The sequence below is a fragment of the Arctopsyche grandis genome, chromosome 8 (assembly GCF_051622035.1).
Source record: "Arctopsyche grandis isolate Sample6627 chromosome 8, ASM5162203v2, whole genome shotgun sequence".
NCBI classification, from domain to species: Eukaryota; Metazoa; Arthropoda; class Insecta; order Trichoptera; family Hydropsychidae; genus Arctopsyche; species Arctopsyche grandis.
In genome coordinates, this window is record NC_135362.1 from 9,136,929 (window position 1) to 9,153,285 (window position 16,357).

The 16,357-nt window shown below is 32.3% G+C and overlaps 2 protein-coding genes across 3 annotated transcripts; both read left to right on the plus strand.

Annotated features, from left to right (window-relative positions):
* The first annotated feature begins 927 nt into the window (after positions 1-927).
* Positions 928-6,812, plus strand: Ir76b (Ionotropic receptor 76b). The gene is made up of 9 exons (XM_077435549.1): positions 928-961; positions 1,089-1,245; positions 2,264-2,352; positions 2,425-2,610; positions 2,696-3,032; positions 5,117-5,310; positions 5,836-6,128; positions 6,254-6,437; positions 6,522-6,812. The coding sequence occupies exons 2-9, from the start codon at positions 1,164-1,166 to the stop codon at positions 6,810-6,812; spliced, it is 1,656 nt and encodes a 551-aa protein (XP_077291675.1). The 5' UTR covers positions 928-961; positions 1,089-1,163.
* A 2,649-nt stretch (positions 6,813-9,461) lies between these two features.
* Ufsp2 (UFM1 specific peptidase 2) lies at positions 9,462-14,784 on the plus strand. 2 transcript variants are annotated; one of them, XM_077437030.1, is made up of 10 exons: positions 9,462-9,553; positions 9,840-10,061; positions 10,128-10,352; positions 10,426-10,599; positions 10,674-10,773; positions 10,847-10,993; positions 11,069-11,191; positions 11,265-11,541; positions 11,611-11,864; positions 13,880-14,784. In XM_077437030.1, the coding sequence occupies exons 1-10, from the start codon at positions 9,479-9,481 to the stop codon at positions 14,089-14,091; spliced, it is 1,809 nt and encodes a 602-aa protein (XP_077293156.1). In that variant the 5' UTR covers positions 9,462-9,478; the 3' UTR covers positions 14,092-14,784. The 2 variants fall into 2 exon arrangements, with proteins under 2 accessions (XP_077293156.1, XP_077293155.1); XM_077437029.1 differs by having other exon boundaries at positions 9,470-9,553; positions 10,835-10,993.
* The last annotated feature ends 1,573 nt before the right edge of the window (positions 14,785-16,357 follow it).

Genomic DNA, 16,357 nt, shown 5'->3' on the forward strand with positions numbered 1-16,357 from the left:
TAAAAGAATGAGATGGGCACCTCACATTGAGGCAGCGAAATGCAAGGCGATGCGGGGTTTATCCTCAATATACCCAATATTTAATCGCCATAGTTCTTTATCAACTCAAAATAAAATAAAATTATATCCCGCGCTCATATTACAATTATTAACCTATGCTTCACCTCTATGGAATAACGCCTCAAATACTAACCTTTCCTAACTCAAAATAAATCCCTAAAAATAATTTATAATACACCCATATATACTAACTTGAAAAAACTGCATGCCATATATAATATTCCGTTTGTTACAGGCATTACTAACAAACTAACCAGTAGATTCTATGACAGAATCACTAATAACCATACTAACACATTTGTGAAGAGTCTCGGTGATTTCAAAAAAATGTCTATAACTTTAAGGTATATACACAGATTACCTAAACACAAGCTGCTTTAGGTCATCGACTTTAGATATTCTTTAATTAATATTATGTATTAGATGTATTATGAGCATTTATAAGAATTGTAACTAGGTTTTTGAGCTCTTTTTCCTATTACGCTGTACATATTAACATTAGAATAATATAATACTATGATTACTAACAAAATTAAATTAAAATTATAAAATATAAAATGATCAGTAGATCAGTAGCTATTCAAATAGATATAAGATATGTATTGTGAACATAATTTAGTAATAATAAAAAGCATTTAAAAATAAAAAAAACACACTACTTTCTATTGTTGGATACGGAAAAGTGTCGCGAAAAAATGAGTACTTTTGTCTAGTGCATACATAATAGATCGAAGCAGTTACCTGTAATGTGCTGCATAAAAATTTTATAGTGAGCAAATAGTGCTTTTATTGGAGGAGGGGTGTGTATTTATATGTATGTATATGTATGTAGTTTGTGCGAGCTTTTTTAACCCATTGCTCGTCAGAAAAGCTCAGACCGTCGAAGGCTTCACAGCTTTCGGTACTTTACGGATATTTCACTTTCATGTTCAACTTAAACAGTCTTTTAATTAAATTTTTTTTGTAAGATTAATACACATTGTGAATGTTTTGAAATAATTAAACAAAAAAAAATTTTTTTTCGACAGTTGATCTTGTTTTAAATCGAAGTTCGACGATGTCTTACATTAGATGGAAAATAAAATATTCAAATAGACAATAATATGGCAGGATTTGGTATAATTCTGTCGACGATTTTAAATTCGACGTTGTCTCCGGGAATAGGCGATGTTCCCTTCAACGAAGGTGAGGTCAATTTTATATATCTTATATCTAATATATAATTTCGAAAGAGACTTTGTATATAATGTATGTTCGGTTCGTAGAATCTGTGACGTTCAATTTAATAAAAAAACGAATGAATATTCAAATAAATTCAAATAAAATAAATATATTCAAATAAATTTAATCAAATGTTTACTATTAGATTAGCCATGTTTAAGCGGTTTATATTACAAATACCGAGTGAAGCCGGGTAAAACCACTAGTCTAATATATAATTTAAAAAGAGACTTTGTATGTATGTATGTTTGTATGTGAGTTTTCGTTCGTAGAATCCGTGACTTTATCGAAAAAATTTTATTTTCTATGACGACGATATCGATATCACTTTCATTTCGATTTCGATTCCGTTTTCAGTTCCGGATCCAGATTGCTTTTTCAGTTCCGGTTCCGGGTCGCTGTTTCAGTTCCAGATCCCGATTCCTGTTTCAGTTCCGGATACCGATTTCTTTTTAATTTCGGTTTCAGTTCCGTTCATTCATTTTTCAGTTCCGGATCCCAATTCAATGTTCAGTTCCGGATGCGGTATTTTTTTCCAGTTCCGGAACCCGATTTCTTTTTAATTTCCGGTTTCGGATTCCTTTTTCAGTTCCATATTAGGATTATTTTTTCAGTTCCGGTTGTGTGTTAGTTGGTTATGAGTGGCTATGATTGGATTTGGTTAAATATATTTATTTTCGATTTAAATAAATTTAATAAAAAAACAAATAAATGTTTACTATTATGTATATTGGCCATGTTTATACGGTTTATATTACAAATACCAAGCGAAGCCGGGTAAAACCAATAGTGTTTTATAATTATATCTATTTTATAATTTCATCACCATGTCAATGTATTGTGCAACGAAGCTGGACGAACTAGAATGTTCGAAAACCATTTTTATACGAATTTTGAAATATCGTATTACGTTGTCCTAAATTAAAATGTTTGTCTCTCGAATGAGATATCAATATCAACTGAATAATTATTCGATTTGTAGGATTAATTTCGACAGAATCAAAAGTGAACATGGTTAAAGCTTTCAGAGAAGAATTAAACGGAAGACATTTAAAAGTCGGCACCATTGAAGTACGTTTATAATACGAAAAATATGATTGTTATATAAAATTTCATATGAATATATGCATGACATATTTGCAGAATTATCCATTGAGCTATACAATTAGGATAAACGATACATTGAGAGGAAAAGGGGTGGCATTCGAAATCTTTGACATACTTCAGAAAACATTCAATTTCACGTACGATGTATTTTTGCCTAAGGAAAACCTCGAAGGAAGCATATCTCAACCGGAAAATTCCCTGCTCGGAATGCTTAATAAAAAGGCATTTGTTTTTTATTCAATCGTAATATTATATTAAACGGTTATTTTGCAAATTTTTAACTGTATATTTTTTTTAATTTTAAAAGGAGATCGACTTGGCTGTAGGTTTTCTGCCCAAACTGATAGACAGTCACAAATTCGTGAAGTATTCCCAAAGCCTTGACGAGGGAGAGTGGGTCATCATGATGAAACGTCCTCGAGAGTCAGCCAGTGGTTCTGGTTTGTTGGCACCTTTCGACCAGAACGTTTGGTATCTGATATTGGTTTCCGTCATCATCTTTGGCCCTTTCATTTACATCGCCGTTTGGGTGAGATATATTTTGACGAAAGATCAGAACAACAAGCCTTACGGAATGTCACCGTGTCTTTGGTTCGTCTATGGAGCTCTTATCAAACAAGGGACAACACTATCGCCCGATGCCAGTAAGTTTTTTCTGCATATACATACATATATTATTATCATTATCATTATAAACGATTGCATCAGCGTTCAACCATTCACAAATTTCTCCAACCTTAAGCATTTTAGACCACTTTCACTCCATTGCACTCCTTAATTTATCTGCCCAGCATAAATTCGGACTTCCTTGCTTACTTTTATATACTTATGTACATACATATATGTATTTGCATATTTTCGAGTATTTTCACTTATTTATTTAGTCTCCCGACTATCCATCCTACTTTTTGTTTCGTCCACTTGATATCTTTCGATCTCATCATTCAAAGCATATGATGCATGCACAAACTTTACGACATATTCTTATATTGATTTTTACATGTATGTAGTTTCATTGGTCTTTTTTTCTTAAAGTATACAAAATGCGTAAGCATTTTAAGCTGAACATATAGTTTTACCATTCAAATTTATTAGTTCAGTGACTTAATTTGTATTTATGTAAAAATTTACAATTAAGTTGCTTATTAAGAGGGCTGTACACTCGAAACCTTAATTTTGTTGCCGTTCCTTTCTTCAATATATATATTGAGTGAATGTGAGAGTTTCGCTTCGACCAGATAATACGTATTTTAAATCGACAAAATCGAGGTTTCGTATTCTCCTATTTTCTCCTCCAAAACTGGACCAATTTTTAAAAAAATTTCATCATCGGTATGAGAAAGGTATTTTTTTTTAAATCGACCGTTAAATAAGCACCTGGACTCTTTTTGTGGGTGTAAAAAAGAGGCGATTTTATAGATGTTTGGCTGCTCCTAGCTCCTATAAAAAATAACTAATCAAAAAAATAAAACGATAGATGCATCCCAATCATGGATATCCATAGCATATTAAAAAATAATTTCTCTAGTGCCATAATTGAGGAAGGGAGAAGTGTAATACGTTTGTATGGACAAGGCGCTGGTGTCCAGCCCTCTTAATTTGTATTTATGTAAAAAATTACAATGAAGTATTAATTACAATAAATATCAATTTTGATATCCATAATATATTTTTTATGTACTTATTCAATCTTACTTTTGAATGTATAATACATATGTACATATAGATGTACATATGTACTGCTGACATTAAACTGACACACTGAGGGAGCTTATAATAAAATATAATTGTACATATATGTATGAATGTCAACAGTGGCATATCAATTAAATGGGGGGCCCCAGGCGCATTTTAAATTTGAGGCCCCCACTTCAGTAAAAAAAAATTCTATCATCGTTTTTTACTATGATTTTCAGTATATCATTTTTCATCAGAATTTTACACAACCATATTTATTTATTTATTTATTATATGTACTTAAACACTAAGAGTTTTTGGAGTACTTTATGGGTACTTACATATATACAAAAAGAGGTGGAATCATACTTGCATAATATTAAATTATAATTTAATAAAAATATAAAAGTCAACCAAGGAAATTATTAATAACAATTTTATTATACAAATTTTCAAATTGAGTAAGAATCAAATTGTAAAAGTTAAAATAAAATAACAGATTGAACACAATAGTATGTTCAATCTTATGTTTATGAATCTTCAATGTTATGCTTAATAATAAGCTTAACAAATAACCAAGTTAAACAAATTATTACATGAAATTATGATGGAATTAACGAAATTGACAAATTGACATAAATACAGATAGGGTAAATTACAAAAAAAAAACTCAAATTAAATAAATAAAATAATTAAAATAAGTAATATTGTATATTTTGGTAAAAAAGGTCTATTTCGGGGTATGATAAACCGCCGCTGTATGTATGTACATACATAATATATATGTACATACGTATTTATTGGTAATATCAATAGTTCTGGATAATTTCTTTATCAAAAATCTATCTACCTATATTGTTTTCTAATACTGATTAGATGACAATCTCTATAATGATACTATAATCTACGGTATAAGCATGCTTACGTAGTTCAATTGATATATTATTAAATAATGCTGACCTATCAACATAATTTGTAATGCTTTCAAAGAAGATTAAATCAATCTACGTATAATATAAACATAAATATTTACCCTAATTTTACTATTCAGATACAACACGAATATTATTTGCAACATGGTGGATCTTTATAACTTTACTGTCAGCTTTTTACACTGCCAATTTGACTGCTTTTCTCACCCTGTCCAAGTTCACGCTATCCATTAACGAGCCTGATGATCTGGTCAGTAAAAATAACAAATGGATGGCAAAGAAAGGCAGCGCAGTAGAATACGTAGTCACTAATGTGAGTATATTTACTTGTTTACATATTCAAAAATGAATTATCATCGGCCAGTTTTAAATTTGCGTTGAATCATTTTACGTACATATAATGTGTGTACAATGTACATATGTAGTTTGAGTTGATGTTTATCCTCAATTTCGCCGTTTGTCCACTTTGCATGTCCGATCGACACGCTCTAATGGTGGAATACCGTTCGATGTGTGTAAAATAACATTTTTCCTACTATCAATAGGTGTGTAAATACAAAAAAATGTGTTTGCACGGCGGCGTCCTCACGAAGGACCCTCTTTAGTATGTCGCGAGTCGTTTTGTTGAAATCATTCATGAATTTTTTATTTGATTGCTTTTTGAAAAATGACCCTTTTCGCCTGACAAACGAGGAAAATGTTTGTATTTCATAAAAGAAAAAAGACTAAAATAGTATATTTCATTTTAAAAATATACATATGACAAAGTGTGTAGCAATATATGTGTGTATATTTTGCATTTTAGCTAATAATGTTTTGAAATATCATTTGTTAACAGTCAAATGAACCTCTTTACAAGTTGAATGATATGGTTCAGAAAAAGCTTGGAGTATTTCAATCGGATTCCAAAGACATCGGTTACTTGCCATTCATTCAAGCTGATTATGTTTATGTACGAGACAAGCCTGCCGTTGAGCACCTCATGTATAATGATTACAAAAATAAAACAAAACACAACATTGAAGAGAAAAATAGATGCACCTACGTAACAACAACAAAAGTATTCATGAAAAGGGCTAGAGCTTTTGCTTATCCAACAAACAGCAATCTGCATTACCTTTTTGATCCTGTGTATGTTAATTTTAATACTTACATTTGTATATAATTAAATTAAAGAGCCTCGTTTAAATCATAAACGCTTTTGTAAATGAAAACTGTGAGAAATAGATAATAATTCTTTTTTTTTTTGTATGCAGACTTCTCTCACTGGTTCAATCGGGCATAATAAGTTTTAAAATGAGATATGACTTGCCCGCTAACCAAATCTGTCCATTGAATCTAAAGTCAAATGAAAGACGTCTAAGAAACAGTGATTTAGCAATGACATACCTGTTAGCTGGATTCGGCATAGTGATGTCAATGCTTGTTTTCATATTTGAAGTATTTTGAATGCAATATAATATTAAATAAACATATGTACTACAGTAAGATCTGTTTAAATTAAATTATCGTTTTCTATTTTAGGTTTTTCTTAAGAATTGGAAGCGCATATGTACCCATTCCTTCGTTAAAAAATTCGAGCGTTTTGAAGCAAATGAGGAAAAGTCTCCGACTTCAAAAATTGATAAACTTTCTCCTGGTCCTCCGCCGTATCAATCTATTTTCGGTGAAACATACGAATCCGTTTACAACAGTGGTGGAAAGCGACAAAATATCAACGGAAGAGAATACTGGGTTTTGAAACTACCGAATGGTGATACGAGACTAATACCCGTCCGAACTCCGTCAGCGTTCTTATTTCAATACACGACATGAAGCAATATTAATGTCCAATAGAATGATTCATTTCTCGTTCAAAATATTATTCTTAAATGTTTAATTTATTTCTTATTGTTACACAGCATTTAAAGTACGATATAAAAGTATTAGTAAGTGTATTTTGAGTGAATACATATGTATGTGATAAGCTTTTGTAGAAAATTTTTAAATGCAAAATAATGGAGTTATAGCTTTATTTATTTAGTATTTTTAATAAATACATAAATATAATATTTGTTATTAATAGACAGGGTCGTTTTAATGTTCTTATATAATAAATTATTTATGTGTAGAATAGAATTGTAGAAGACATAGTTTAAATATGAAAATATGTAGTTTTAATCACTGAATTATTTGAAATGTTCGTGGTTGCACTTTAAAACTATATTTAGATATGTATGTAGTTACAAAAAAAACCTCACAATTCTAATTGATAAAATGTTGTCATTTTCTTCATTGAATACAAAATATATGCACATCCTAAAATATTGTATTTATTTTATTGTATAGTAAATAAGAAATAAGGATTCAAATTAATTTTAATAAAATGGGTAAAGCAATAGTTAAATATACACAGGGCTTTTCTTGGAAAAAGGTGCCGGAACTAACTTCTTGTTAAGTTTTTATTGCAAAAGATTATATTCAAATTATATGTATTATATAGAATATTCGTTTGAAACATAAAAAAATGTTGATATAAAAAGGGGTAAACGGATTACTAGTCATATGTGAACCAGTCACAGGACACCCGGTCACACGTGATCACCCGTCACACTATAACTGGTCACACCCTAAAACTGGTCACACCCTGAAATCGGTCACGAGAAAACTGGTTGACCGATTTTAGGGTGTGACCAGTTTTCTCGTGACCAGTTTTATTGTGACGGGTGATCACGTGTGACCGATCTAGAGCGACCAGTTATCCTGTAACCGGTTCACATTTGACTAGTAATCATCGAACCATAAAAAGGTGTCGAAACGCTGTACCACCGTGTTACATGAGAAAATAAAAAGCACTGCATATAAGTATTTACATTTGAAAAAAGAGCTCCAATGAAATCTAGGCTATTAAATTTTCTATTTGGGTTTCTGTTTTTAATAATTTATCAATTCGATGTAAGGTCTGTTCATACCTATCCAGCACGACCCGAATCCTGCAAGTATGGACAGTATTCTTTAGTACATTATATATGGACGCGCATGAATGCGTTAATGCGCATGCGCGAATGGAGTATGAATACGTCCATATAATGTACCAAAGAATACTATCCGCACTTGCATGACATCTGCAGGATACGGGTCGTGCTGGATAGGTATGAATAAAGTGACCATACGTCCCGTTTTGAACGGAACCGTTCCGTTTTTAGGTAGCCTGTCCCGTTGTCCCCAAGCACAGCTTCGGGACATCGAAATATCCCGTTTTCAAAAAGAGAGTATAGTTATTGAATTATTATATATATATATCGAATAATTATTGAATACATTTTATGCCTGCCCGGAACTAATTCACCCGTAGAAAGAGTCTTTTCACAGATGAACAAGTTGTGGACGACCGAAAAAACACAATTGCAGTTCTTAAAGCGATGTTGTTAATTAAAATCAATTTTAAGAAATCCTGCCAAGAATTTCATTCTTATTTAAAAGCAAACCCAGTAATCATCGAACCATAAAAAGGTGTCGAAACGCTGTACCACCGTGTTACATGAGAAAATAAAAAGCACTGCATATAAGTATTTACATTTGAAAAAAGAGCTCCAATGAAATCTAGGCTATTAAATTTTCTATTTGGGTTTCTGTTTTTAATAATTTATCAATTCGATGTAAGGTCTGTTCATACCTATCCAACACGACCCGCAATCCTGCAAGTGCGGATAGTATTCTTTGGTACATTATATGGACGTATTCATACTCCATTCGCGCATGCGTATTTACGCATTCATGCGCGTCCATATAGAATGTACTAAAGAATACTGTCCGTACTTGCAGGACACCTGCAGGATACGGGTCGTGCTGGATAGGTATGAATAGACCTTAATACTTAAGAAAATTTGTTCATCAGAAAAATATAAAACAACATAATTTTTTTATATTTATATTATTCATTCCTGTTCTTTTCTTTACTTCATCAACATTCTTGTTCTTTTCATTAATAAATAAAAACTATGAAAAAATACACGTTTTCTTGAATACACATACTATTACGTAAAAAATGGTTAGATGTCCCATTTTGAGGACAAAAATAAATGGTCACATTAGGTATGAACAGACCTGTACTGGTTTGTTTATTACTTCATATTCATACGATATTTAACATTGGAAATCCAACTAGTATAGATATTAAATATTTTGTAATATTAATATTACCGAAAGGTGGACTGTAAATAATTCTATATTAAACACACATTCTTTGGCCGTCAATAGGTTCTTTGGCTGTCAATAGGTTCTTTGGCTGTCAATAGGTTCATTTGGAATCGCGACGGCTGTGGGTAGACTCATTTTTATTATTATTCAAATGAAGCATTTTTATTTTAACTACTTGGCATATTTCAGCATGATCTACATATTTCGACTTTATAATATAAATAATCATTAATAAAATGACGACATATACTAAATACTGCATGATGAATAATTTTACTTGTTGCCACACAAGAGAAACGCGGATGACAGGTGTATATGCGTTGGCAACACTTTCCAAAATGTCACCACGTCTTAAACTTTCGTCCTGTGTTGTTAAGGTAAATATTACACGTTTTTGTCAATTAACGCGTGTTTTAATCAAAAAGAATAAATTTTCCTGATATTTTTTATATAATTAATCGAAATAATGATACTTTTACGTCATCGTTTGATATAAAGTAACCTCACGCCACATATGCCGTGCCCTAATTTTATTGACATTTTTCAACACTTAATATGTTTACATGCTAATTAATTGTATTTTTGTCTTCGTTTTTATAAACCTATACTCACCATATGACCTATGAGTTCATCCGTTGACCCAAAATCACTTTCCAATTGTAGAGACTGTCTAAACTTGAGACAGAAGCAAGCCATGGTTGTCTCTTCGGTTTGATGTACGATAGTACATTACTGATCGTCGGATATTCTTTAGAATTCGAAGAAGAATCCAATACAATCACGTACAAAGATCTACAACTTAATTTCCCGAGCGATACCGAACTTTACGGTGTTGTGAAATTTGGCGAAGATGCGTCCGAGAGCAGTATAAGAAGCATTTTGCAGGTATTTATTTTTTTATTCTATAATTAATAGTAGCCACGTGTTTTTCTCAGTACAATTTGCTTTTAGAATGTCGACGCAACGGACAATCCTTTAATTTTGACGTCGAATCAAGGCTGCTTCAAGGCACATTTTCTAATTCACGATCGCCTTGAAGAGACTCAATATGAAGTGGTTTCAGAAGAGGATCTTTGGAAACAGTTCATTCACATACGGCTTAAAACTACACTGCCGCTATTTTGTGAGGTTACAAGCAATGGCGTCAAAGAAGCTATACAGTCTAAAAGAAAAAAGGTGCAGCTATTTCCCATTTTTAATCTTATAAAATTTTCTATATTTATATTGACGATTTGTTATGTATTTTTAGATAGCGGCAGGACAAGTTTCGTTCCATTTTCCAGGAACAAAAATTTATTTAGTTGGAGGCGAAATCGAAGCAGATATAAACGGATTAGATGGAAATGCATCCGTAGAAGATTTACTAACTGAAACATTATCAGAACAATTATCTAAAAAGAAGAGAAGGAATTGTCCTGATATTGTATGTATAATAATATCTTCTTCAAATAATCGTTTTATGTATCAATTTTTAACATAAGTCATTCCATATTTCAGAATGTTATTCCTGTCAATTTAATATTCAAGACTTCAAGGGATTCCATATCTGAAAAATTGATTAAAACTGCTGTAAAAATGATGTCGACTCAAGGAAATCGTGCGTTGAAGCTATTATTGATTTTGAATACTATTAATGTTAAATTTTAAACTAAAAATAGGTATATTTACAGCCGCTTATTGTATCAAATTGCCCATAAATATTGATGTACTGACGTTGGCCCACCTAAGTACAAAATTAGTGCCTCTTTACAATGTGCTTTTGGAGAGTGCTTGCAAATCTCTTAGGTTATTAGAACAAAATTTATTGGAACAATTAGGCAAGTATAACATTCATATTTGTATTTAAAAGAATATTTTTGTTTCAATACTTAATATGAACTGTCATTTTAAAGGACAAGAAGGCATTGGCGACGGTGCTGGTTTGAAAATTCCAGACACATTTCACTTTTTACCAGAAAACTGCGGATACTTCTTTTCTCAAATTATTCCGAGAGAGGTGACCGATGATGCTACAGGTTTGCATTATTAAATGTCATGTAAATGTCTTTGATTTTTATGAAATAATTAACGACGCTACTTGGTCTGTAGAGTCTCATCGGAAATCTTTACACAAATTGCTGGCTCTTCCGAGCTTATGGCCTTGCTTTAAAAGAGGAAACGCATATCCTTTCGATAAAATTTCACCCGATGGATTGCTTATAAACCCTCACGAGGCGATCTTTGCGAAAGTTGGCGCGAAACCGGACTCCAGAATCGCCATAGTTAGAGGATTCTATACGTATCATCATTATATGCAAGATCAGTTTGACGACGATGGCTGGGGCTGTGCTTATAGATCCCTTCAAACCCTATGCTCGTGGTTTAGGTAATTATAAATTGTATAAAATATCATGTAATTACAAAAACATGCTTACATTTTGTGTGTCTTTTTTAGATTTCAAGGATATACCGATAAACCAATTCCGACCCATAAACAAATCCAGCAATGTTTGGTGAAAATCGGCGATAAAATGTCATCATTTGTCGGCTCAAAGCAATGGATCGGATCGACCGAAGTGTCCTTCTGTTTAGAATCGTTGTTTTCAGTTCAATCGAAGATAATTTTTGCCAATTCTGGAAGTGAACTTCAAAGCTATGCGCAAGAATTGTTATTCCACTTTCAAAAACATGGTTCTCCCATTATGATAGGTTTGTTTATTTGATTTGATTTTATGTGTGTGTTTTATAGACATGGTTCTGCAAAAAGAATACAATTCACACGAGTAATATGTATGCATTTTGACAACTACGACTTATTGATATGAAACATATCGATTTTTAATATGCATGTGTATCTACACATATACTACACATTTCAAGTGTACATTTCGATTTGAACATACTAGTTTATTCATACACGAACCAATCTGGCCAGAAAAATTCACAGCACGTGTTTTTTTATCCTTGTATGTCTAGGTTTAACAGTGATTCCTCTATTTGAAGAAATGTAGAAGAAACTTGTCGAAATACTAAGATTGTACTAATTAATAAATGCCCTTTCCAGCTGGAAACCACGTACATGTGCAGGGCATACGATTTGCTGTTGTTGCGCCTTTAGTATACACAAAAGAACAAATTGACAAACAAACTACAATGTAGTCTGTTCATGCACAAACTATTATTTTTTATTTTTTTAATGTATACAGGAAGGCCTAACAGTTAACCCTAATGCGCCTTCCTAGCCAGAAACATTGTACATTTGGTACAAGTATTATACAAAGTAAATACATATCAATTAACATTCACAGATACATTAATGGTCAGATTTGTAAATTTGCAGCATTTCATACAATTCCGCGAAAGTCAAGATTGCTGAAAACTCGAGATTTGCCAGAAAATAGGGAAGGTTGTCAATTTGTTGGAACTGTTTTATTGAAAATCAGATAAATCGGCAAACGATCGACCTGGAGTCACATGTCCAAGGTCTGGCCAGCAGAAACCAGTGGGATTTGAACCCGTGACCACTCTGTTCAAAGCATTATATGCTAACCACTAGTTTATTTTGCTGATAAGGCATAAGTTTGAGTATTCTCAATCGTTTCTCCCATTCTTTATTCAATCAATCATGCACACTCGTCTAATAGATTGCTCCAACGCGATGAGCGTGCTATACAGATTAAGAATTGTTATTTTTATTTATTATTTAAGCACGTATACACCCATTTATTAAACACGACATCTATCATCAAACGATTAGCAACCACATACACATATTTGGAGCATTTTTACAATAAGCGTAAATCGAAATGCTGAATAATTCGAATTTTGCCAAAGGAATAGGACAGGGTTGCAAATTTGTTGGAACCGTTTCAATGAAATCAGATAAATTGGCGAATTATGATAGGAAACGATCGACCTTAGGAGTCACAAATCCAAGGACTGGCCAGCAGAAACCAGTGGGATTTGAACCCGTGACCACTTTGTTCAAAGCATTATATGCTAACCAGTAGTATATTCTGCTGCTATGACGAAGATCGAATAAAACCGGTTCTGCTTGATACGTTTCGGTGATATGTACTGTTGTATATGTATGTAGTATGAATTGATTGTGTCGGTTACTGCTGTTACATATATATTACGGAACATATAAAACATATCCAAGGTCTGGCGAGCAGTATACGGGATATAACCTGTGACAAAGCATTACATGCTAACCATTGATCAATTGGGTTGCAATGTTTTTAATGTTAGCAGAAACAGAAATTACATCAAAGTTGTACTGTGGTTTCCATAGGATTTCCCTATTGAATAACCGGCGTTTTGACTACTAAAAGTTTCATGCGACACCTGGTAAGTATATTTGAAGATAGCTTTTGACTGCTTGCACTTGAACTGAAACCAATAGTTCGTGTATAAACAAACTACTATGCTCATGAACGAACCAGAGTGGAAATTTGATTTTTAAATGCTTTTTATTATTACGAAATTATGTTCACAATACATTTTATATCTATTTTAATAGCTACTGATCTACTGTTCATTTTCTTTTTTACATTTTAATTTAATTTGGTTAGTAATCATAGTATTATATTATTCTAATGTTAATGTATAGCATAATAGGAATAAAAAGAGCTCAAAAACCTATTTACAATTCTTATAAATAGTGGGGACACTTGCACTGTAACTTAGATGTGTATTAATCAACTAAATGATTTAAATTTTAGGTGGTGGAGTGTTAGCTCACACTATACTCGGTGTAGAATATTGTACCGAATCTGGTGAAACGCGCTATTTAATCCTCGATCCTCATTACACTGGACACGAGGATTTGGGCACTGTCGTAAGCAAGGGATGGTGCAGTTGGAAGACGAACGACTTTTGGAACAAAACCGCTCACTACAATCTGTGTCTGCCGCTCACCAAACCGTGCGTTTGATGATAGTTCACGAAGGCGGCTTTCTGTATAATATTAATTTGCATTTATATTATAATAATTATTGCATATAAAAAACAGATACATATTTCATAGACCTCATTGGACATTCTACTGCCTTTCGATGAATTAATATGTAATACGGTGCTTAGTAAACTGCCAATAACATTTACGCATGGAGGACTATGACTTATATAATGTTAGCGTACTTTTAATATTTTTTTTCTTTTTTTCCACGTGATTTTTTTCCAATATTTGTACGTGTATATGTATGTAATTGTGGATATTGTCCCAATTTTCATTATTTATTTAATTAGCACATTTGCTTTTGGTCGGGTTAGGTTAAATTTAATTTAATTTAGAAATGTATTTTTGATGCTACGTACATATGTATATGAATATTCTTTTAACATACAACACAGGACGATTGTTTTTAGACAGTGATGCGATAATATAGTATGCATTCTAGGGAGACGTTTAAGTGTTGTATAATTGTTATTATTTTTTATCAAAAACATGTAGTATTTTTCGTAGAAGCATTTACCGACAATTATACGAACGAATTGATGAATTCAAACACTTGAATATTTCAACAGATTGCGTACTATAATATCGACACATTTGAAATGAATTTGCTATATATATATATAATGTATGAAGAAAAGAATACAAATTTTACAAAAACTAAACGTTTTATCGAGGTCTTTTATTTGTCTTCTACTGTTATTTTTGGAGCTGTTAAAACTGAATTTCAATGGAAAGAAATCTCTCGTCGAATCTATTCATCATATTGACGTTGGATTTTCACTTTCGAAAACTCTCACGTTCGCCGAACGCAAATTACACCCCGGAAAAGTTTTCGCTTTTCAATGCCAAGTTTGCGCATTCATACATACGTGTGAGCCTGAAATTATCGTCCCATATACATACGTATATTATACATGTGGATATTTATACAAAATATCATATTTCGCATTAAAATCTTAATTTGCCGAGACCGCGGAAAATTTACGACCGTTTTACGCGATCGTAATTTAGATTTTCGCTCGACGAAAATATTTTTGCGCATCGCTCGGGGCCTGGACCCCAATTTGGAATCACGAAATTTATAATTGACTCTGTGGAAACTGGTTTCATTTTTTTATTTATATAAATACATTATGATATTAAACTAAATAACAAAAATTCGTTTATTTTATCGAGGTAAGCCAGTTATCAATGGAATTTTTGTTATTAATCCACAAGAATAGTCGAAATATGATTTTTCTAAGTGGAATTTTATTTAATTCTCATATAAAGACAATTTAATATATTGTCCCTATTAATTCAATTCAGATTCGTGTAAATACGAGCATATACTAGTACGAGCTTTTAGCTCGCAATTTTACCGATTGAAAATTCAGCACACTTCCAATTAACCCTTTTAAACAAAAACAAAAAATAGTGCGGCCAGAACACTATCCCAATAAACATGTTTCAATAGAAAATACTCGATATAAAATAGTATTAACAGTGGGAAAATATCCCAAATGAAAATACGTACTTTTGACTTTTGATTTGAACTGGACGACTACTTAAATAGATTTGAAAGTTGAAAAGTACTACAAATGAAAGATAAAATACCCTATTATAGATTCTAATATTCATTTTGAACAGAAAATTGACAGATTTTGAGACATCGACCGAACAACACCAAAATGTAGAAAAATCGCGCGATTTAAAAAACATATCTCCGAATATCGAGCTAATCAACATTTTTTATTACCAGATTCGTGTTCACTGGGCATAGATTTATAAGGAAAGTCATATCTCATCAGATAAAATTGGCAAACTCTGGTAAGAATCGATCGACTTGGACTCACAAACATCCAAATCTAACTAGCAGTATATTAAAGATTAGCCCGGGATCGAACCCAATAATCTCTTGGTGCCAAACATAAACGTTACCACTGAGTTATACTGCTTAAATATCCAAGTCTGACCAGCAGCATTACATACATACTCAGAATAAATTCTTTTCAATCGAGGTCAACTCACAGAGTTGAACCCGGCGCCTCTCGGTGCTAGGCAAATGCCCAACCACCGAGTCATGCTGCTGGATAATTGAAATGATTGGCTATGAATTGAAATTATCCTATGTTAATTATTACCCTATCCTTTTCCCTTTTACCTCGCGATATCTCTACATATGTAGTTAATATATAAAAAGTGAAACTAAAATAAACCTTGTAAAAATATAACGGCTCATTCACAACGATTCGTAAGTACA

What these genes read in the sequence shown, in the direction of transcription:
- Ir76b (XM_077435549.1), top strand. Translation starts at nt 1,164, where the DNA reads ATGGCAGGATTTGGTATAATTCTGTCGACGATTTTAAATTCGACGTTG. An exon ending in TCGGAATGCTTAATAAAAAG is followed by an intron (nt 2,611 to 2,695) that starts GCATTTGTTTTT and finishes TAATTTTAAAAG; the next exon opens with GAGATCGACTTGGCTGTAGG. An exon ending in TGCTTGTTTTCATATTTGAA is followed by an intron (nt 6,438 to 6,521) that starts GTATTTTGAATG and finishes TTTCTATTTTAG; the next exon opens with GTTTTTCTTAAGAATTGGAA.
- Ufsp2 (XM_077437029.1), top strand. Translation starts at nt 9,479, where the DNA reads ATGACAGGTGTATATGCGTTGGCAACACTTTCCAAAATGTCACCACGT. An exon ending in AAATTTATTGGAACAATTAG is followed by an intron (nt 10,994 to 11,068) that starts GCAAGTATAACA and finishes GTCATTTTAAAG; the next exon opens with GACAAGAAGGCATTGGCGAC. An exon ending in GGTGACCGATGATGCTACAG is followed by an intron (nt 11,192 to 11,264) that starts GTTTGCATTATT and finishes CTTGGTCTGTAG; the next exon opens with AGTCTCATCGGAAATCTTTA.